We start from the raw sequence: 21,782 nt of genomic DNA on the forward strand, positions 1-21,782 counted from the left end.
TGATATTGGCCTGATGTCTAACACGACACGCCAACAACATCATTTGTTTTACACTATGCATGAGCATCATTCCTCTTATTTTCCACTATAACATGACCGGGAGTCCAATATGAACTTTCTATTGTATATTGAGTTTTACGAGTTGGCTCTTCATACCTCCTCATCTGAAGACCTGTCCTCCGTCCCTGTCCTTCCCGCCAGACTGAATATACGAAAAGTGGAAATGGACACATCATCATCAGCTTAGTCGCACAGTCGCATAACCATGGTATGGGGAAATCCACTCACACAGCTTTCCTTCTTTCTCTAGCTATTCTCTCCCTCCTGAACCCTGCCCAGACACTCAAGCCTAGCGCAATGAGCGTACCGATCGTGGATATCTTGAATGCCGAGCCATAACATTCTTCACCAACGATACCTGAGGTCGAGCAATGGACTCATCAGATCGCTTGAATGAACGAGAAGGGTTCAAGAGGAGATATGACGAAACTCACAATCGTGTTTACCGTCATCTGGGATAGCTCCACCATCCCTCTTCAATAAAGTTCTGACGATCATACTGGCCACATCGTTTGAAGGAGATTCAGAATCGGAACCATCTTCAGTACCGATTCTTCCGATCTGTCATGCCAAAAATTAGCTTACATCTCTGTATCATTTTTCACGAACGATAATCCCATATGTAACGTGACGTGTCGACATGGAAACACTCACAGTATGTGAATCATAGACTTTACCGAAAAGCAGGTTGAACGCATTACCCCCAATGACAGGAGCTACTGCTGTCCAACCCCAATTCTGCGAGAAGTGTTCTACAGAACATTCAACCATCAGCCTTTGTAAGACCACGCAGATAAGTCATCTGATATCCAATATTGGATTGATCTCCAATTCGCCAAGACTTCAACTCACTCATTCCGAACCATTCCAACACCAGCATCGGCATAACATTGAACAAGGCTCCGTAAGCCAATCCAAGCAAAGTCGATACCATCCATAATGATTGGACCCGTGTAGTTTCCAGCGCAGATACTTGGGAGATCGTAAATAGAATAGCTACGATGGGGAGGAACCATACCTAGAGCGGAAAAAAGAGGATCAGCGAAGATCATCTTTGATGAGTTGTGATATCTTGGATCAACCGATGAGTACCATACTCACTCGTCTAATACCGAATTTGTTTTTCCCGAAATCAGAAACCACACCTATCAACAAGATCAAAGCCAATGTCAGATTAACTGGATTAAAATCCGTATGATAAGATGGGATGGATTGATGAAACAGAAAATCAACTAACCACCAATGATCCTTCCTCCGCAGTTCCACAGACTAACCAGTCCAACTTGTTTCGCCTGATACCCCGCTACCCTTTCTTTATCATATACTCTTTGTCCGTCCCTTCCCAAAGCCAAAGCGACCGTCCCGGCATTATTGATGTACATTAGACCCGTGCCGCATAACAACGCCAAGCACATGGACAGGATCCAAAAATCAATAGATCTGAATAGTTCCATAGGAGTATGGGATAGTAGGGTCGGAGGAAGAGATACGAGTGACGAAGATCGTTTATGAGGTGGTTTGGTTGTCGAATTGGTCGAGGTTTGAGGTAGATGATCATCGAAATGTGCATGATGAACTTGATTATGACCATGAGGGTGTCTTCCTCTGGAAATGGGCGATCTAGATCTGGTCAATTCCAAACTACTCGTTCTAGACGTCACACCATTCCCTTCTTCTTCAGATTGATATTCGAATTCTTCTGCTGGATGATGTACAACTACTTTCGGTCTTGTCCCATTTATGCCATCATCTTCTTCGCTGACTGCGTGATACTCGTTCAAGTCGTCTTGAGGAGGTACAGCTCTTATGACTAATCCACCAATTAACATCGGTATACCCGTTCCTATCGCTAATGATACCAACAAACCGCCAGCATCACCCTTGTATATTACATGACCCAACGTCGAGAATAGGAAAGCGGATAGACCGAATCCAGCCAAGACGGTACCACTTGCACTTGCTCTGGTGGAATCGGGAAAGGATTTGGCAGTGGCGTTGACTGCTGAAGTAAGACCGGAAGAGCCCCCACAGCCAGTGAGGAACATTGCTAGTTCGAGGATGAATAAGCGGAATTGCGATATTTCAGAGGAAGAGGAGGAGCGAAGGGAAATGGTACCGGTGAAGAAAGCGTGGACGGTGGTGTAGCCTATAAGACAGCATGTACCACCAACAAGGAGGGGTCTAGTCAAACAAGCAGAAGTTAGTGTGGTCCTCATCAAAGAAGCTTTATCGATCCAGCAAGTGGTCTGCGTCGGTACATGAAAAGAACAACCTCTGCCATGAAGTATTTTCCACTCACATCCTCTGACCTCTCGAATCTACTATTTTCCCCCATACCGGTCCTGTGAGATAAACACCCAGATTACCCGCTAAACCAATCAAATTCCCTACAGTGGACGATACCACCAGTTTGGTTGCTAGTTGGGGTGCATAGGCAGAGTAGACGTAGTTACTCCCACTAAACCAGCGATAACAGGATATGGTCAGCGTACATTCGTATTCATTTCTTATACTAAATCATGAGATAACAGATATTCGACGGAAAGACACGATAGAGATATAGACATTCGTATGGCTTATGAGCGGGAATATTAACTCACCTTGCTAAGCCCACTATCACACACATGACAAATACACCCAACCTCTTCCGCTGCGTTTCATCCCATTCTTCCGAGAAGGGGTTGAGAGTCTTCCAGCTGTACTTGCTGTTCGACATCGTATAGGGCGCATCTGCATCTGAACCCGAAGAAAACAATCTAGTACGCGATGATATACGTGGTCTGGTGGGTGGTCTGGTAGTTGCCATGGTAGTGCAATACAGTGAAAGAGCGAAAGATGGTCAAGGCGGTGAGGGAAGGGAGGAGCGTGTCGGGATGGGTTGTGATGTTTCGTGTTTCGGATGATGAGCGAGTCCCAAAGGGCAATATTGAACAAGGTATGAGATCAGATCAGATCAGATGAAGTCAACTCGGATCATCAGAAAATAGATCAATGCAGTCGACAGTCAAAAATATAGATGTATCTATTGAAGTTGATAGGAGATACGAGATATCAATCAGTGGGATGTACTCATATGGCGTGTTGTTGCGCCAAAACATCGATACACATCGCCCATCGGATATGGCCGAGTATGAGTATTTTTATCATGAGGTATCATCAAACAGCAAGATATGTATAATGCATTTGATATTCTATTGTAAATATATGTACAACTAATCTACTCTATGAGTACTATCACACCCACCCTCTCATCCTCCCTACGCTCCTGACAATATCCCTGTCCCTCTCGCCTTCCTCACCTAATCCTTCGGTACCTCTCAACTCCCTCATCTCCTTCCTCCACCCATTCTCATCGAGCTCAACCGCCTTCTCCCATTTGCCCAGATCATCCCATACCACATCCAACGCTCCCACCGCATTACTCAGGTAATTCAAATCTGTCTTCAGCTGATTGACCCCTCCGGCGGTCAATCCCCTTATCGAAGGTAATGTCGTGGAAGTCAGATGAGATAAGAGGTTGAGTGAAAGGGATGATATCCAGGTGGACAAGATAATCTCCGAAGGTATATCTTCTTTTCCTTTCTGTCCATCTAGGTCAATCCCGTGATACACGGTATTTTCGACAAAAGGTAAAGTATCCAAGCTGAACCTTAATCCAACTTCTTTACTGTATATCTCAAATACCCTTAACAGATCCAATAGACCTTCAGAAACTCTACTGATCACATCAGTCGGACTGAGACTGAAAGTAGGTACGTGTAATTCGCCCTTCCGGGTGGGTTTATCAGGTTGGGTCCAAACTTGCAAATGGGGGTACGTCTCGAGTTGATTGATCAAGGGAGAAAGGATGATGGATTGTAAATTGATTTGCGAAGATTTGATCAGATCGTTCATCGATCTAAACGTGATGGGTAAGATGGGTTTGGGGATAGGTCGAGTGTTGATCAGTGTATGCAAATCGATCGAATTCAAGGTAGATTGCTGTAACAAGCTTATCGATCCGTATGTCGTCGACCTGACGTCGTATCCTTCCCCTTGAGTGGCCTTCAGCACTGTTCCAACGTCATGCACAAGGTGTTCTTCCAATTTATCTTCAAATTGATTTAATTTGGTAGAGACCTCCTTGCACGATTCCAAGATATGCAAACCCAGTTGAAAACTCGACCAATCTTCCGTGGAGTACGAATCTAACCCTTCGAATTCAAAGTCCAAATCATCGTTTGATCCTCCTCCATTTCTTAATTTCTGATTGCCGCCCGACGATAACCTCAGTTGCTCGATCAACGATTTCTGTTGATCAGATAAGAAAGTTGAAAGATCCGCTTCTAAAGCTGATAAAAGTCCCAAAGATCCATAACCATGTGTAAACTCTTTACATCTATTTATTGATTCTTCAGATCTCGTAAAGAGTACATTCACTCGATCGATCAACGTCTTCGCTATATCTTTCCCTGAGCTCCTACTGGAAGATGCAATTGATGATGACAGAGAAGCATCGGTCCGTATGATATGTTCCAAATACCTTCTCTCCAATGTAGCATAGGTGGATTGAAGATCCAAGAAAGGCTCATACAGCGTGTTCTCCCAGGAATTATCAACAGGCTGCGGACCCGAGATTGTCGGTGCTCTAGAGAATCTACGGGATATTGACATTCTCTTGGATGAACTTCGAGTCATCGTTGATGCGGAAGGTGAGACGGCAGGTATTCCAGCAGAAGGAGGTCTATCCGTTATTGTGTTGGAAGGTGAAGTAGACAGTTGATCACCACCACTCAACATTCCACCCTGAGTATTGAATGTCATCCTGTCTATCAGACTCTGTATGGCCACTCCCAATTCCTCTGCAGATTTATAAGACCGTATGAGTTCAGGTAGAGCTTCCGGACCGTGAAACTCGCTGATGGCTGATAATCTAGCTGAAGGGGATGGATCCAAAGCGTCAAAAGTAGTTTGAACAAAGGTAGCCAAAGTCGAAGCCGCCGTGTGAGGTGAGAAGATCAATGGTATCTGTTCGACCTCCGTCTCAAGTGTGACGACGAGTGATGAATAGAATTGAGGCAAGAAATCCGAGAACTTGATTGATCCTTCTTGAGTCGAGATACCATCTGTACCTTCAACCGGGGTTGACGTTTGTGTAGGGGAGATCTCCACCAATTTGACATCTTTCCACTGTTTCAGTAGGTCAGAAGATTTCGAATTGAAATAATAATTCCTAAATTCTTCTTCTCTGTCAATCAACTTGAATACCTGATGGAAGATTTCAATTTGTTCAATCTCGCCTTTATCCAAATTATCTTTCAAAGCTTTTGATAAATTATTCTCTAATTCATTTTGTAAACTGACCAACAGTCTCTTACGATCTTCATATTCCGTTGGTGTATTTTGAAATACGATCATTGATCTTGAAGCTTCTTGTAGACGGTTACCAGCTTTAAGCCAATTTTGATTTTGGATAAATCCCAACAATTCACTTTCCAGTGTTGACCACGATTCAGCTTCTCTAAGTATATCTCTAGCTGATTCCAAACGAGTTTTCAGCTTGTCCAGATGAGTTAATTTTTCCAAACTTTTGTTCGTCTTATTTACCTCTCCAACCCCATTCCCATTGGTAATCAAGTCATCTTTATGTTTCCCCGTACCGGAAGACAGATCAATCTGCCTTGCGAACCTATCCTGCACCATACCCAGACTGGATGACAGTCCATTCGCGGATTCTCTCATGAATTGCAGATCATAGGCTAGTCTGGGTACGGTCCTCGATACATCATGTATGGATTGTTCGACGGCCGAATTGGTATCTTGCGATAATAACGATAATTGAGTGAGGAGCTCGTTCAGCGACTTGTCTATTGGTGCCAGATCTGGAGGTTGAACGGGATTGGGAGGTGGGAGTGGTGGAGGAAGGTAAGGGGAGAGTAGGTTGTTGAGGAATGAAGGGATGTCCGAACCTGATGCGTCGAGGGTAGAAGCGAGTGAGGAGAGTTGAGAAGGTGGTTCGGGGTTGGTGATGGGGGGTGTGGAGGATGACATGGTGGGTGAAATCGATGGGGGGACGGGACGGAAAGATGATCCTTGGCCTCCTCTTGTCTGTGTAATGTTTTGGATTCTGTTATTATACAACGTGACAAGGTGAGAGGACTAGAAGATGATGTTTCGAGGTGGATGGTAGTTGGTGTTGAGCTTGAGCGTGTCGAGATGGAAGCACGTGGTGGACATGCGACAAAGAGGCACAGTGATGACGTAACGATTTTCGGTCAAGCTGGGAAGTGGAATCCGAGAAACATCAACATGAACCATTCTCATCTTCGTCCTTCGCTCCTCTATATGCCTTCCTCCTGTCCCATCTCAGACCGAGCTACCAAAACATGCCAATGCCGGGTCTATCAGAGGTGAGCTGTGCTGTCTATACTCTTCATGCCAAGCTGAAATGAAAGCTCACGTGATTCCCCCGGTCGCGAGTAGGAACACGATACTTTGCTTCTCGGTTCATCCTGGCTCGGTAAGAAGGATCAACATGGCAAAACTCATCTGTTCGTGAGTCATTGATACCTTCCATACATCTAATCTCCCATGATCAAAATCATCAGCGACTGGGTCATCGGCCCCGGATTCGAAGATGCTGACACCGATTCTCCCTTTCAGAAACACTGCCCCATACCTGATAAGCAATCTTTCGTTCTCCTAGTAAGCTGTACCATTAGATTCTGCTCTGCAACGAGCTTACCGTCTTCGCACAGACTACAAATCTTGAGACTATCTATTTCCATTCTCCAGCTCCCGAAGACATCCCAGCTGTTCCATGGGAGGTAGACCATCCGTTCCTTCTGAGCACTCAAGATCTGATAAGAGACCAATTCTCCGATGAACCGCTAGAACAGGTCGAAGGGCTAGTCGAGAGGATCAAGTTGATGGTGGAAGAAAGATGGGATGAGGTGCAGTTGTTGATAGAGGTGGAAGACGGAGTGAGTATCTCACATCTAGACCACGTTTATCAGCTTCCCAGCCAATGATTGAAGCAGTATAGCTGATCGTTCCTCTTGGTATTAGGTCAAAGTAGCATACATGAGGATGGATGATTTCGCCTGGCGATTTGTCTTGAAGTGAGTGATATGCGCACTCATGAGGACCTCCTTTGACTTTGATGACCATTTCAATCAGTGAACTCACCTCATCTCAATGGATCCCTTTCCTCACTCGACATCTCCTTCAACCTCTAACCGGAATAATCGCAACCGATCGGTCAATACCTTCACCTACCTCTGTTTCACCATTCGAATCGAGCTCGAGACTGATATCAGATCCGGAAATCATGCGCGCAATACGGCGAAATACTACGAAATTTAAAGCCCAGCTTCAGTCCAAAGCACACTCTTCGTCTCAAATACCTTCTTCAAATACAAATACCGAAAATGAAATAGTGATGGAAGGTTCACCCACACCTCGTAAACCATCTCGACGTGAGAAAGCAAATGAAGAGCCCACTCCTATCCCTTCTTCTTCTTCTATGCCACCTTCTTTACCGCCCAAAATACCTGCACATAACGAATCTTCATCTAGACAACCTACTTCCTCCATCCCACCTTCTTCTTCCCCTCCTCCTGGCTTACCTTCTTCTGAGCGATCAGAAACCACAAATACAAAGACAAACTTAAAGATGTTCGATCAGTCTTCATCGCCTTCAGCAGGTTCAGCCATGGATTTCAAAACTCCCACTCAGACTCAAACGCAGACGCAGAAGACGAAAAGGGAGAGGGAGAAGGAGGAAGAAGAGATATTCGAAAAGAGGAAAAAGGATTTACAGAACAAGATGGACAAGGGTGGAATAGGTAAATTGGGGAAGAGGAGGTTGGCTAGGTGAGATGTCTACGTGGACAATCATTACTGTCAGTTTTCATTATCTATTATGATGTGTGTCCATGTTCATGTTGTATATTGTATATTGTATTTTGTATACGTTATCTCAGTGTTCAAGTTGTGCGGAGAGACATATGTACGATGCATAATATGTACACCTAGATATATATACACCATATGCTATATACAAATTACAACAACGGTCGTTGGATCAATACATATAGTAATAATGAGGAATAACATGACTTGGGATTACCTTCTGCTTTGTAACGTCTTGTTCATTCGTCTCGCTTCTGACGGTGTTTGGTCATTGAGTAACGCTCTTCATCCCAAACATTCTGCCCACCACCACCTTCTCCTTCTCCCCATTTTCCGGTTCAGCATTTGGCTTGAGTATATGATAAACTTCCAAACTCATATCGATGTACGGTTTCGTCCTAACCCCATCCATCTTGGCACCCTGCAAGATATTGTACACTTGACCTATTAGTTCCATCCTTCTTCTTTCGGATTTACGCAGATCGTTTGGGTTTGTCGAGGTACTCCGAGGTGGGAGGGGTGGTAAGAATTCGGTCTATCCGGACGAATAACAAGATATATTAGTTATCATTGATAATCATTCTCAATGCAAAATTACCTTTGAATGTGACACTTACAGCTTCCTGATCCGCGACCAATCCCGCCAGCTCGTCACCCTTCTCATCCTTGAAAACAACCAAGAATCTATATCTCCATTCAGAATGATATCCATCGGTATCGTTACAGCTCTGACACCATGCCCAGCCGTTCTTGAAAGACGATTTACAATGAGTACAATACGCCTGAATGATATTATCGGATGGAGAGCGAGGAACGATCGATTTGATTTGAGCGATGATACGATATTTATTAGGAATGGTTGAGTTGTTGATGATATCGCCTATGGTCGATAAGGGATGTTCGATGGGGTCGGTGTGGATCGTTTGAAGGTGAGTTGCTATGCGAGATGGCAGGTCTGTTCGAGTGGTACCATGATCGAGAGTGGAATAAAAGTTCACGTTTGGCTGAGGAATCTGGTTTGCGGTCGAGAAAGTACTATGGAAATCATCCACCAATATCGGCTGTTGAGTGTTTACAGCCGGTGAATCAACAATATCTCCTCGTTTGAGCGCTCGTAGTCGTCTGCAATCACATCGTCAACTGCATCAGTAACATCACTCGCCTTTCATCTGTGAGATACTGGGACTCACCTTTCGATCACTCGAGCCCTCTCATCATGCTCATCAATCAACATGCATTTCCTTCTCCTCCAACCCTGAAGCGCCTGATCGGAAGTAGGCAGCTCCGACCAACTCAACTCCAACGCATCTCTATACAACTTACTCCTCACATTTTCCAACTTGACTATGTTCCCCACATCGAATGATGGCATTTCATGACTTGGAGGTAGATCGTGGATGGCAAGTATGAACAAAGCTTTGTTGGGTAAACCTTGTATTTGAATATTATGAAAATTGCGAAGTTGATAAGACGTTGAGGTTGTTCCGTCTGACACGTAAAGTTCCATGTCTGGCTTGCGATGATTGTTTCGGACAACACACATTATCTATAATGCCAAATCAGCTTAAGTGTTTTGACCAACCATAGACCATTGAACTTACCTTGACCACGGCGTCGAAGAAAGTGGCGGGAGTAACTTGGCTTAGGGTGATCGCATCTCTCGGTACACCTGGTGTCAGAGATGATCTTCTCGATGGCGCGTCAGACCCAAAGGTCCCAGCTCCATAAGGAAATTGATGCAAGTCCTTATACCAATTGAACAGATCAACCATCCTATCCACTTCCATTCTGTTCAAGGGTGGATTCATCAGACTCTGATTTTCGTATTTGATCTCTTTTCCATGTTCGAGATAAACCCAAGTGTTGTTGGAACTAGAGAATGCTTGAGCTTTGGTTTTCCCACCGAACATAGATATCTTGAGACCTCTAAAGAGCATGACAGATCCGGGAGACACATTTGTGGGTAGATCGGATTGTCGAATCCGGAATATAGATACGACCAGCTCTTCGTTGGCTGATGGATCGCACGCATGACGAGTGGGATCGCAGAGAATCACTGACATGAGATGATCGACTGTGACAGGCATCAAACATCAGTGGACTGTCCTGAAACTTGACCAAGAGACCTAGGGTATAAACGAAATCGCTCACATGATTTGGTCACGGTCACAGCTTTTGTTGCAACCACTACTCCTGTTATATTGCATATAGACCCAGAAGTCAGATGTCGAAGTGGTGTATACTCCTTTCCCTACAGAGACAAACAATCAGTCCACCATTGATTGCCATGAATGATTCGCAATGATGGATATAACTCACGTTTGTTATCAACGACCCTTCCAATCTCTGTACATCTGCTAACCTCGCTTGCGCGGCTCTGCTACTTTCCGCCTGTGCAGCTTGCACTTGACCTCTCCTCTTTTCCTCCACTTGCCTTCTAGCAGTGACGAGTCGCTCTCTCTCTGCACGCGGTGTAAACGCCACAGGGCTACTTTGTGATATTGCAGGGGTGGACCGTCTGAGCGAAGGATACGAGGGACTGCTGAGGGCTTGAGCCAGATTGAATGATGTGGTTGACGGTGATCGAAAGGGCGTCATGGCTTGCAGAGGGGTCGGATGGATATGTTCAGCGGAGATAGGGTTATACGCCATGTGGATAGACTGAGAGGTGTTGGCTGAAGCGTTTGGAAGATTTGTTTTGGGTGATGTATCAGGAGAGATGTCGTGTGAGATTGGTGGGAATTCTGGATCGGTTGCAATTCCTTCTACTGTTTCTGCTCGACTTCGTTCATCAATGATAACATCAGCGGGATTGACGACGATCTGCTGTTGTATTGGTGAGGATCGTTCCTTCTCATTGCCCTTCGAGCCTACAGGTGATATGACGGTATCGATCAGAGCTTGATATCCTGGAGGTCCAAGTTGAACGACGGTTCTGGGTTCTTTCTTCTTTTCCTTCTGCACGTCCTTCACTATGTCTGCTTCGTTCACTTGCCCGTCATCCACAATAGGACGCTCTTCAATTCTTCCAGCTTCTTTATCCTTCAGAATACCCTTGACCCTCTTATCACCTTGTCTATCTTCCTCTTCTTCTGTCGAAGGTCGTTTGGTCGGTCGAGGTGGGATGGACGAATGGGAAGAGGTTGATGATCTTGAAGGTACTCGAGTAAGATCAGGTGGAGGAAACGATGTCAAAGGTTTTAATCGAGATGGTTCACCTTTGTTGGAAGTATCAAGGGGTTGATGTTGTGAAGTAGGGTGAACAGGTGATGAAACGGTAGGTGCGGAGCTAGAGAACCAGTCAGGGGCTTGTGAGGGTAAAGGAATCTCTGTATACAACAATCAGCTCTGTCTGTCCATACAAAAGTCGTAGAGAAGGTGAGACTGACCAGGCATTATCTTCTTGACTTTCTTACCCTCGTCGTACCATATCTCCCTCTCACCTACAGCTTGAAGTTCAACGATGTGAACATTTCCATTATCAGGTCCTTCCGTCTTCTTGATAACTTCCATACCGGTGGTTTCGATCTGCATCTGCTTTTTTGACAAGCTGATCAACCAGTCGTACCCTTCTTCACTCAGACTCTGCACATGATTATTCAACTTGTCAACCTGGCTATTCGGGTTATATTGCGAGTGGTAGATGTTGATCTTGATCTCATATCTCACTATCCTTTCGTTCTCTGTGGGTAAGACGTAATCATTCGGTTGATATCCTACGGGTATGTCAAACTTGTGATTGACAGAGAAGGATACTCTTGGTATATCGCCTGGAGAGATAGAAGCGTTTTTACCCCATACAATTGAGATCCTGCTCTTGATATGGGTTGCTGGAAGGGTGGAACCGACCACGAGGTGAGAGTGATCGAGAGGTATAGTTCTGGGTGTGGATGACCTCCTGGGTCTCTTGGGGAGCGTCATGGTGCTTGCTAGGCGGTCATTTGTGTTCGATTTGGGAAAGTGAACAAGGATGAATAAAGGATGATTCGAAGATGAACCATGGTGGACGCGACTTTTATCTTCCCATCCTCAACATTACTTTGTTTGAGCGGAATGACGCCCGTGACACGTGGTCATGGTGGAGTGGCGACAAGCTCAGGTGGCAGTTACCGACTTAGCTCTTCTCGATACTGGCGCCATTGACAAAAATTCTGATTCTTTGACCGTGACCTGGCTTGCAACTTGAAGATGTTATATGGAAGAATCTCCGTGAGGCTTGTCTTGGGGACGGTGAGATACAGCACAGCTTGACAGGCCTTGTCGAAAAAGGGAGCTCGCAATGATCCTTCCTTTGACTTGAAGAAGCGGAAAAACAAACTTACCTTTCACGCCTAGAGAGAGAGTTCTCGTTCACGATGTTCACTCAAGCTCCCGAGGGGTATATAAAGGTCTTCAATGCGTATGATATGATTCAACTCTTCCATCAAAGTCTTCTACGACCTTAAAAAGGTTCCCTGCAAAAAAATGGCTCCACGTTCCAGATCACGAACAGACCCCGCGGATGAGGAGATCCCTCGATTGGATCCGCCCTTGACGAGCGCACCGCCTCGTTCCGCTTACGGCCCACAAGCAGGTAATGCTTACTTTATGCCTCCTCCTGCAGCCTGTGAGTCATCCCGTGAGCTTCCCATGCCACCTCATCTTGTGTGTGATGCACCCCTGACAACAGTCAAGTTGTTCTTTTTGCCACAGCAACGCAAACAAATCAAGTGGCGGATATGTTCACCATGATGGGTGACCTTCTAAGGGATACGAGCACCGGCGCATTCAGCCAGAACACGATCCCCTTGCCCAACAGTCAGTCCTTTCAGGTTCATATGCGCACAGCGCTGACAAACTCATAGGCACCTACGGCCTGCGAAGAGCTTCACCGCAATCGGTCTCTCACAGTGTTTATCCAACCAACAACATGTGGTCTACACAGGGAGTTGCAAGCTTCCCATCATACAATTCCGGTTATGGGAATGACATAGTGGATTTGCCACCCAACACCATGTATACAATTGCTCACCAACAGCCGCTAAGTACTCAAAATTTGGATTATTACCGTAAGTCTACCCAAAGCGGTACTGGTTGACAGCAGGATTGACAATCTCTTCTTGTGGCTGCTGAAGCTGGCGTAAGAGGCTATGGGAACCAATCTGGTAGGTCCTCACATCGGTGGGACTTGGTCCGAAACTCATCAGATTACCAGGTACTCCTACTCAATATAACACACCGATGACCTTTGGTGCCGTGGCTGATCGCTCTGTCGGTAGCTCAAGGCCTCTTGTTCCTGCCGCCAGAGCTAATTACCAAGGTGAGCTGTATAATCCTTCCGACATTAAAACTCGATACTTTAACGTAGCAGACTCTTTGCAACTAGGAGCTCAATATGAATCATATTCAAGGGCTGCATCCACAACATCCAGCAGTCGAGGTGGGTCCAAAAGGAGTGGGAAAGACCAACTGACCATCATCTTCACTGATCCGAGTGGGAGCAAAAAGAGTCCTGGTACCATCAACATAAACGGTAGAAGGAAGCACGACTGGGACCACCTGCAAGATGATATGGACTTGATCGTTGGTCGTTCCAGAGCGGTATTCAGCACTGAATACCCCGGTCGGTCCGAGAATGAAGCACCTCCACCAACCTGGGGAGCCATCGAGTATCATTACGAAGGTAAGGGTTCAGCTTCAGTTGATTTACCAAGAGGCTTGGTCAGACCGGATGACGTACCAAGGATGAAGGAAATATACCAAAAGGCCATTAATCTCGGCAAAAGAATCGAAAGTGGTTCAACTAGAACTGGAAGCTCCAGAGATGACAATTCAAGCACCATCTCCCGATCTCAAGGCCAGCCTTTTGCCACCGATACTGTCCGAGCATGGGCCTCTGGAGTACCTACTAGTGCTGGCCTAAGTACTCCGTCAATCTCGTCGATCGCTGAGGCTCCGTACTCGCAAGGGGATGCTTACTCTCTGGTTGAAAGTGAGCTAGGACCTCCCAAAGCCAGGTCTACCGTTTTGGAAGGGGCCATCAGACCGATGCAGTTGAATGAGGGTTACGATGATGAGTAGCCGTGACGCCTCACTATAAATTCTTCTTTCCATACCATCGTCTCATTGGCAGTCATCGTACGGGTGAAGAGGGAGTCTATGGTATTGGAAGTCGGCCAGCATCTTGGTATTCAAGATGTCTTCCGTATATAAATCATGCACATGCAATTCTGGTACTTGAGCATCTCAAAAAATACCTTTACTTAGCTCCCAGGGATTCGTGTCCCGCAAACTCCCAGACAAATGAATTTCCCTTGAAATGGTCACAGAGTGGCGAATTGACCGACGAACGAACGACTGGCAGCATTTCGAATGGGAGAATTCTGTTGAGCAACACAAGGTCAAAAATCGAAGACTGGGGGCCTTCCATACTCCAATTGTTATTGACGATCATGCGTTCTTTCCACGTGTCATGTTTGTTTAATGTGCATGATCCGTAACATAAAGGATAGTCTGACAGATGCAGATAGGGCGCACTCCAGCGATGTCATACATATGTGATACCCCAGTAGCATCTCAAAGGAGAAACAGGACGACAAGACATCCTTTATCGAGTGAAGCTCATCCACGCCTGAGATATCCTTGGCTCAACGTGTATCCTAGAACACCGAAGTCTATAGAGGGCTAGGGAGACTACCATATACTTCCTGTGTTTCCCACTGCTTTTTGAGTTAGTGTTTCCACAGAAAGCTTAGCACAGATCTTAGTAATACAATCAATCAGCATGTCTCAAACCTCATCTCACGCTCAAGGTTCAGCACCAAAAGAAGATACTCCATGGAACCATGATTGGTCGAGCGACAGCTACCGATCTTCGACCCGATGTGGTAAGTTGAGTCTCAACAGAACCTCTGTGATGTGCCATGCCTTCTCATCATGACAATTCGGTAACCGAATATAATCGCCAACGGAGCTGATCCTGGTGCTTTTCAGCGGCGTTGGATAGCCCCAATGTCTCGCCCAGAAGCAGTAAGTGCAAGAGTCTGTCTTCCATCCCTCAAAATTAATAGGAGATCGGACATAGAGAGATCACCAAATAGTCCTCCTGATATTTCTTGATTTTGCCCAGAACCGACGGGGATGGGTACTACCGATTCGAAGAATCAACCTAATGCTTCGGAATCGCCGGACATACCTCAAATCTGCATCCAAGATACCAGCTCAGAAGCTCAATCGGGGTGCTTGACTACCCAACTGGCGTTGCCGAAGTAGATAGGCAGTCATACCCTGTGCACCGTTTTGAAGGTAATGCAAATTCGAATGTGTCCCCATTCTCGTGATCCTCATCGCGCTCATCCTGATATGCGTATGCAATGTAATATACACCATCCTCGCCGCCCGCAGAGAAGTAAGAAATTATGTTGGAACTGTGTTTCCAATATGTGTTTCTTGGGAACAAACACGATCCTGTGTCACCATTTCAAGATGATCTAAAAGGACCCTCGTAGACGGCCTAGATAGGCGAGCAGATGGTAAGAGGACGATGGAAGATGGACTATTCTAAGCGAAGTAGATAAGCGGTCCCTTGTTATACACTCGATCTGATTCACCATGTTTCACCACGTCTTACCTGCCCTTGCTTCGGTTTTCGCTTCACCACAGCCGCTTTCTGAAACAAAACAACGGTTCAGCCGTCACGGCTTGTCTCAGCCGTCAGCTTCGTCTTCGCTTCCCATCTTCGTACGCTTTGGGAAATGTTCGAAATCAGCTTAGTCAGCTTCGCTTCCCAAGAAAAGGTATATAAACCCCTTGTATCTTTGTAGTGAATCTATGTCTCCCTCAGAGACAAAATAGCATATGTTAATCTCTTCTTACTTCGCAATTCGATAAACCATCTTCGTCCATCGTACTAGCTTGCTTCGTCGGTAACTTCACTCATTCGTTGACCTATCTTCGTCAGCGAACCATGACATCCCTCCACGACTAAGTACACGAAGCTGCGTTGCCCAAGACCATCTCGCTCAATCAACAACAACATCGTTGTGTGGGATCTCTACTTGTTGTGTTCGCTTATATTCTTATATCCAGCAATAAAAGAAGAATATGGATGATATAGTGGGGATATGTAGCCGATATTGTTTATTAAATATATAGATCTAGGGAGTTAGCTGCTCCCAAAAAAGAAAATGCGTTACAGCTAAGTGTCAGTAGAAATCCTGAGAGATATTCTAATCATGAATGTATACTTATACATACACTGATGGCTTCACCATCTTCTCGGGGCCATGTACAGCTCGCGCCAAATGATTTCTATCACGTATAGATCTGCCCCAAGCTCTCCTGCTCTTCATTTCTCCCCAATATCACTCTCCCGGATCGACAGTATGATCTCTACGCAATTGTCTCCGGCTGTAATGCCTGTTTGGGATCCTCTTCGATATGTTGGGTCCTTGGACCCTTGTTGGCGCTGTAGTGCATGATCTCGTCGTCGTGAATATCGTGCTCTAGAATCTGTCTTCGGTACGCTGCCGACTTCAGAACGGTCGAATTTCTGTATAGCAAATCGCACTGCTCGAGCGATAGCTCTTTAGTCTCAGGAATGAACTATCTCGATCATGAGATCAGTGTTGCCTTTCTTACCCTAAACTCTGGAGAATATCTTTTACTCACGAAGTAGGCGAAGACAAAAGCGATACAACAACACCCACCCCAGATCCAAAACACGTTTGTCTTCAAACCCGCGCTTCCAGGAGCATCATCGACGAGATATGGAGTGGCATACTGAGCGGAGAAACTCGTACCGTCAATTGATATTCAAGACACTGACGGAGGGCTGACATGGAAGACTTACCCCAATAGCGAAGTTGAACAACCACTGAGTGGCAGTCGATAAACTCATTCCTTTACCCCTCAATTCATAAGGATAAATTTCCGAGGTGATCACCCAGGCCAGAGTACCCCAGGTCGAAGCGAAGTGTGCGATGTAGATACAGCAGAATGCTACCAGCACCTTTTGACCTGCTTGATTGGCTTGAGAAACGGCGACTCCCACAGCAGCGACAATCAATTGAGAGACCGCCATACCAGCCGCTCCGTACAGCATGAGTGGTCTTCTACCGACCCTGTCGGCAGCCACCATTCCGACCACACTCATTCCAACGTTGACAACGTTGGTAGCAATAGTCGTCAAGAAAGGGTTGGAAATTCCTGAGTTGGCGAAGAATGAAGTCCCGTAATAGAAAATGAAGTTTACTCCCTGAATCAGAGGTGCAGAAGATCATCAGCCTTGGAAGGGGACACAGATTTGATTCAGGATCAGATTGAACAAGGGATGTGGACCCACAGTGAGTTGTTGGAGAGCTTGAAGCGCCATACCGGTGAAGATCCTCTGCCTCGTCTTTCCTTCGCCGTATTTGAAGCAGTCCGCCCAAGTCGCTTTGCCGACAGATCGCTCGTGTTCCAGATTCGCAGCGATCTCAGCGAACTCGGTAGTAACAGCTTGGGAGTCTTCCGGTTGACCCAACAGTTTTGACAGCGACTGTTTCGCCTTGACATGATCATCCCTTGATAATAGCCATCTTGGAGATTCGGGTAGAAGGCACATTCCACCAATGATCAACGCTCCCCACACAAATTGTATACCGATCGGGATTTCGTATGTTGAGTTATCCGGTCTGTCTTTGGTGGCGTACACCACACATGCAGCGACCAAAAGACCAACAGTCACGAAGAATTGATATGCCGAAACTACCAGCCCTCGGATAGATTTTGGTGAACATTCGGCTTGGTATAGAGGCACGAGACATGATGTTCCCCCAACACCTAGACCAGCGAACACTCGTCCAATGGCGAAACCTGCCAGGCTCTTGCAACCGGTCTGACAAGCGACACCGATGAAAAAAAGACATGTCCGGGACGGAATTGTACACCAACATCAGCTTCTTTTGACCGATACCAGCTCGACCCAGAACATAATCTCCGCTTACAGATATAGAAGACAATCCCGAATCTTCGACCGATTCGATCACCTACAATGGATCCGCATAGTGCTCCTAAACATGTTCCGACCGATAGGATGGAAGTTACCAGACTGTCTCTTCCTGAACCTAACAGGTAAGATCCATCTGGCTGCAAAGTCCCGAAAGTTCGTATGAAGGATTCCATCTCTTTACATCCAGAGATGTATCCGGTATCGTAGCCGAAACTGTGTTCGTCTACTGTCAGACATATGACAAGAGGCTGAGGTACCACTGTATGATGCACTTACAGAAAGCCGGAAAACGAGGCGAAAGCGCCTAATATTACGGCTAAGGCTGGTAGCCCCATGTTTACGTGTCTTTTATTGTTTTTGTTCGATTGATGAAAGGAAGTTGGAAGTGTAATTTGTGTTGGAATTGAAGCAACATTGGTGCCCCGAGGAGGCCTTATATGCCTTCAGACACAAAGAACGAGGTCAGAACAAAACCTGTTCAATGGGTATGACGGATGGCACCGTTCCGACCCGAAATGTGCATTCCCTGAGCTCCGATAGCTTGTTTAGCCCGAAAAGAGTTAAGAGGATGCAGTCGGTTGCATCTGGGGCCCGTTATACAATCTAGCCGTGGAATCCCACGTGTCCGGCTGAAGGGATACTACACGGACCACGGAAGGCAGCCTTCCGAAAGCGAGAGATTTCGGATTAAGCGCGTCATCCGCGAAAGTTGTCGAGTTCAAAATTTAGTTGTTAATGATTTACCGCGTTGATCAGACCTATCCTAAAAACACTAGAAGACAGTGCAGACAGACCGAGTATATCGCTCGAGATGAATCCTACAGCTATCATCAGTCGCTCAACAATGTCCGCTCTAGGGCGATCTCCTGCGAAGATGCGGCTGTCTACAGCGATCAATGGACCAGGATATGACGACGAGATTCCCAAGGCTCGGTGCGTTATTGTACAGGACATGTAACCGACAAGATGAGCTGATACCCTATCAAGTGTACAACCGGAAGCAGGACCCGATGTCAAAGTGCTTGTGATAGGTGCCGGTAACAGTGAGTGCATCATTCTGGAGAAAGATCCGGCTTGCTGACAGACGATACACAGTCAATTTCGGATCTGACGAGGGGGTAAGTTGCATCATACTGACAAGTGTCAACAATGCTGATACCGCATGCAAATAGCCCTGGAATCACTCGCAAAGAGTCGAGCAAAAGCTCGGCAACCGATTGAAAATCGTTGGTCTTGTGGATCCGGCCACTGCAAGAGCTCAGGCAGTTTTGGACGCGAAGAGACTTACGTTCGCTTCGCCTGCATATGCCGATACTCCGATATATCATAGTGTACAGGAAGCCATATCCAGATTATCCGCTAGTCCTCCCGATTTGGTCTTACTGGGTTCGCCTCCAGCCTTTAGGGGCACGACAGACCCATCAAAGGGATTCAATACAGAGATTCAGTTGGCGGAAGGTTTTCCGAAAGCTGCGTTATTCGTTGAAAAGCCAGTCAGCACGGGCAGCGTTGAAGAAGCATCCAAAGTAGCCCAGTACTTGGAGGGCAAGCCCAATTTGGTCAGTGTGGGCTACATGTTGAGATACTCTGCTGCGGTGCAGAAGATGAAGCAGATTCTGAAGCAGAATAAGCTGGCGGTGATGATGACATCTGCTCGATATGTCATGGGTGAGCTCGATATATGTCGGAAGGACAGCATCCGTATTGATCTTTTGGCTTCTAGCGTACGAACATAGTGTAAAAGTGGCTTGGTGGACCAAATCTGTTGATTGTGGACCAATTGTAGAACAAGCTAGTGGGTGATATCACGGATTGATCAAGCGATGTGTCGGGCTAACTCAGATCTTTTATTCAGCTCATTTCTGCGACCTTTCGCGGTATTTCGCTGGGGAGGTAGACTTGAGTACAGTCATGGCTCACAGTGTCGAATGGTATGAAAAGCCTGGACAGCTCACAAAGGTATGTGCTTCTTTTCCAGGTTCAATATATTGTTGCTGAATCGACTGTTACAGATACCCTTCGACGAAAACAACCTTGTTCCTGAGGATGATCGAATTCCAAGATTCACCAGTGCTACCTGGAAATACAAGTCAGGTGCTATAGGTCATTTGGAGCATGGCGTTGCTTTGCAAGGAACAGAGTATGTTTTAAACCCCTTCTTGAGATAGTGGGCAAAATCCGATTGCTTATTGGGTCAAATGAGCAGGTTTTCTACCGAGATAACGGTCTTCGCGGATGGGTACCAGCTGAAACTGATCGATCCTTGTAAGTGAATCCATTCTCATCGAAGGGTTCTTGTCGTCCCACTTATGATGAGCCAGACAATCGACCTACTCTATATGTACGCAGACCAGGAAGTGATGTTGAAGAAGTTCACCATTTCAACGATGATGATCCTTTCCTTTCCGAAATGTCGACCTTCATCGATACAGCTGCCAAAGGTACCTCGGATATCCCGGTACTCAGTTCATTCGCCGATGGTAAGCGGTGTTTCGTTGCAAAGACTACGTTCTCGTATTGCACTGATATATTGGTCCCTTTTTTTAGCTGTTCGGACGTACGAGCTCACTTGGGCTATACGATGGGCAAGTGAGAAGACCAGGACTCCTAAAAAGATGTTGTAGATCTCTTGTGCATGAAGTGTTGTGCATGGATTATTGTGCATGGGTGGACAACCTGCCAGTGTGATGACAGCATTCATGAGTATTGGCCTGAGTATGACGATCACCAGCAACAGTGGAATCAAGCATCACAGACATGTAGTCAAGAAATTGCCAAATCGACATCTCCCCTTCAATACATCTGTCCGTCCACGGATACGAAAACATGGGTAGGTTCTGTAGTATGCGCCCTGACAAAGTCGCCATTCTTCATATCGACCGCATCGACTGAATGACATTCGTTGATCAGCTTGAAATGTGATGACATGCGCATTGCAGAGACAACATCCAGCATCAGATGACTTACCTCTTTCCGCACAGCTCTCCAAGTCAGCCGTTATTCCAGCTTCGAAGTTCCTCTTGATCAGCCGTCTGCGCGCCGTCTCCTCATCCACATCTACCCATATCTTGAAATCCATCATATCGGAACATACCTTCCAATCGGGAATATCAAGTAACGTATACAAGCCTTCAATCAGTATGATCCTGTCGCTGGATGTGATAGGTGTCGGTGATAACACAGGATTTTTGATAGCATGATCAAAGGTAGAGAAAGGGATCGTCGCAGGTGTATCCGGATGTGAAGGGGTTTTTAGCTCTTCCAAGAACTTTTGATACTCGGACTGATTGAAGGTGAAAGCTGCCCCCTAGTCTCGATTTATGATTCATTAGCCTTGATTCTGAAGTGGAAGCAGTATATTCACCCTCCACCTATGCGCGTACACCGGATCCTCCATCGCATCTAACTCTGCCAGTGTATAATGCCATCCATCGAGACTGACACACACTGCGCTTGTAGACCGCTCAGCTTGAGCTGTCTCATGAGGTGACTGCAGAATAGAGTTGATATGCTGGGTCAGTGGGTTCGCTATCGTGGACTTTCCACATCCTGGCGGTCTATACAGCTCAACTCGTTTTTGAGTGCGTCGGCAATGAAATGTCGAAAAGACTCACCCGGCGATACCTACTAAGAGGCGACCATCCCCTGCGCGGCTGCCAGAACTCACATGTGTCAACTTTGAGAGATCCCGAGTAGTTGATATAACTCACGCATAATATGCATCAACAATATCGTGCGCCAGCTGTTCTATGGTCCGTGACATTGCTTCGATGTGATGGATCTCCATACCCGAAAATGACGAGAACTAATAAGTCAGCTAGCCTCTACCTGTCTTATTGAACCTCGTTCGTTGTCTTCG

At 46.2% G+C, this 21,782-nt stretch overlaps 9 protein-coding genes across 9 annotated transcripts; 4 read left to right on the forward strand and 5 right to left on the reverse strand.

The window, feature by feature from the left end:
• Positions 1-284: 284 nt before the first annotated feature.
• Positions 285-2,866, reverse strand: I203_107775 (uncharacterized protein; the record flags this gene model as incomplete). The annotated part of the gene is made up of 8 exons (XM_019151568.1): positions 285-418; positions 495-621; positions 715-812; positions 913-1,078; positions 1,162-1,205; positions 1,298-2,241; positions 2,360-2,518; positions 2,661-2,866. 8 exons carry the CDS (start codon positions 2,864-2,866, stop codon positions 285-287), a joined length of 1,878 nt encoding a protein of 625 aa, XP_018999135.1.
• A 428-nt stretch (positions 2,867-3,294) lies between these two features.
• On the reverse strand, positions 3,295-6,090 carry I203_107776 (uncharacterized protein; the record flags this gene model as incomplete). Its single annotated transcript, XM_019151567.1, has 1 exon — positions 3,295-6,090. The coding sequence occupies one exon, from the start codon at positions 6,088-6,090 to the stop codon at positions 3,295-3,297; it is 2,796 nt and encodes a 931-aa protein (XP_018999134.1).
• Positions 6,091-6,425: 335 nt separating this feature from the next.
• Positions 6,426-7,918, forward strand: I203_107777 (uncharacterized protein; the record flags this gene model as incomplete). The annotated part of the gene is made up of 6 exons (XM_019151566.1): positions 6,426-6,449; positions 6,523-6,594; positions 6,703-6,744; positions 6,798-7,022; positions 7,108-7,160; positions 7,219-7,918. The coding sequence occupies 6 exons, from the start codon at positions 6,426-6,428 to the stop codon at positions 7,916-7,918; spliced, it is 1,116 nt and encodes a 371-aa protein (XP_018999133.1).
• Positions 7,919-8,221: 303 nt separating this feature from the next.
• Positions 8,222-11,874, reverse strand: I203_107778 (uncharacterized protein; the record flags this gene model as incomplete). The annotated part of the gene is made up of 7 exons (XM_019151565.1): positions 8,222-8,488; positions 8,571-9,075; positions 9,144-9,499; positions 9,555-10,027; positions 10,105-10,204; positions 10,273-11,282; positions 11,343-11,874. 7 exons carry the CDS (start codon positions 11,872-11,874, stop codon positions 8,222-8,224), a joined length of 3,243 nt encoding a protein of 1,080 aa, XP_018999132.1.
• Positions 11,875-12,417: 543 nt separating this feature from the next.
• On the forward strand, positions 12,418-14,013 carry I203_107779 (uncharacterized protein; the record flags this gene model as incomplete). Its single annotated transcript, XM_019151564.1, has 5 exons — positions 12,418-12,559; positions 12,646-12,750; positions 12,798-13,001; positions 13,068-13,097; positions 13,148-14,013. 5 exons carry the CDS (start codon positions 12,418-12,420, stop codon positions 14,011-14,013), a joined length of 1,347 nt encoding a protein of 448 aa, XP_018999131.1.
• Positions 14,014-14,716: 703 nt separating this feature from the next.
• I203_107780 (uncharacterized protein) lies at positions 14,717-15,204 on the forward strand (the record flags this gene model as incomplete). The annotated part of the gene is made up of 3 exons (XM_019151563.1): positions 14,717-14,819; positions 14,926-14,961; positions 15,062-15,204. 3 exons carry the CDS (start codon positions 14,717-14,719, stop codon positions 15,202-15,204), a joined length of 282 nt encoding a protein of 93 aa, XP_018999130.1.
• A 1,119-nt stretch (positions 15,205-16,323) lies between these two features.
• I203_107781 (uncharacterized protein) lies at positions 16,324-18,258 on the reverse strand (the record flags this gene model as incomplete). Its single annotated transcript, XM_019151562.1, has 6 exons — positions 16,324-16,536; positions 16,603-16,713; positions 16,784-17,188; positions 17,276-17,787; positions 17,919-18,136; positions 18,200-18,258. The coding sequence occupies 6 exons, from the start codon at positions 18,256-18,258 to the stop codon at positions 16,324-16,326; spliced, it is 1,518 nt and encodes a 505-aa protein (XP_018999129.1).
• Positions 18,259-18,767: 509 nt separating this feature from the next.
• On the forward strand, positions 18,768-20,547 carry I203_107782 (uncharacterized protein; the record flags this gene model as incomplete). The annotated part of the gene is made up of 10 exons (XM_019151561.1): positions 18,768-18,856; positions 18,911-18,966; positions 19,019-19,041; positions 19,096-19,591; positions 19,647-19,718; positions 19,779-19,882; positions 19,936-20,063; positions 20,130-20,188; positions 20,245-20,403; positions 20,471-20,547. 10 exons carry the CDS (start codon positions 18,768-18,770, stop codon positions 20,545-20,547), a joined length of 1,263 nt encoding a protein of 420 aa, XP_018999128.1.
• Positions 20,548-20,716: 169 nt separating this feature from the next.
• I203_107783 (uncharacterized protein) lies at positions 20,717-21,686 on the reverse strand (the record flags this gene model as incomplete). Its single annotated transcript, XM_019151560.1, has 5 exons — positions 20,717-20,811; positions 20,891-21,230; positions 21,288-21,480; positions 21,538-21,576; positions 21,634-21,686. The coding sequence occupies 5 exons, from the start codon at positions 21,684-21,686 to the stop codon at positions 20,717-20,719; spliced, it is 720 nt and encodes a 239-aa protein (XP_018999127.1).
• Positions 21,687-21,782: the final 96 nt, after the last annotated feature.

The sequence above is a fragment of the Kwoniella mangroviensis genome, chromosome 2, assembly GCF_000507465.2.
Source record: "Kwoniella mangroviensis CBS 8507 chromosome 2, whole genome shotgun sequence".
Classification (NCBI taxonomy): Eukaryota; Fungi; Basidiomycota; class Tremellomycetes; order Tremellales; family Cryptococcaceae; genus Kwoniella; species Kwoniella mangrovensis.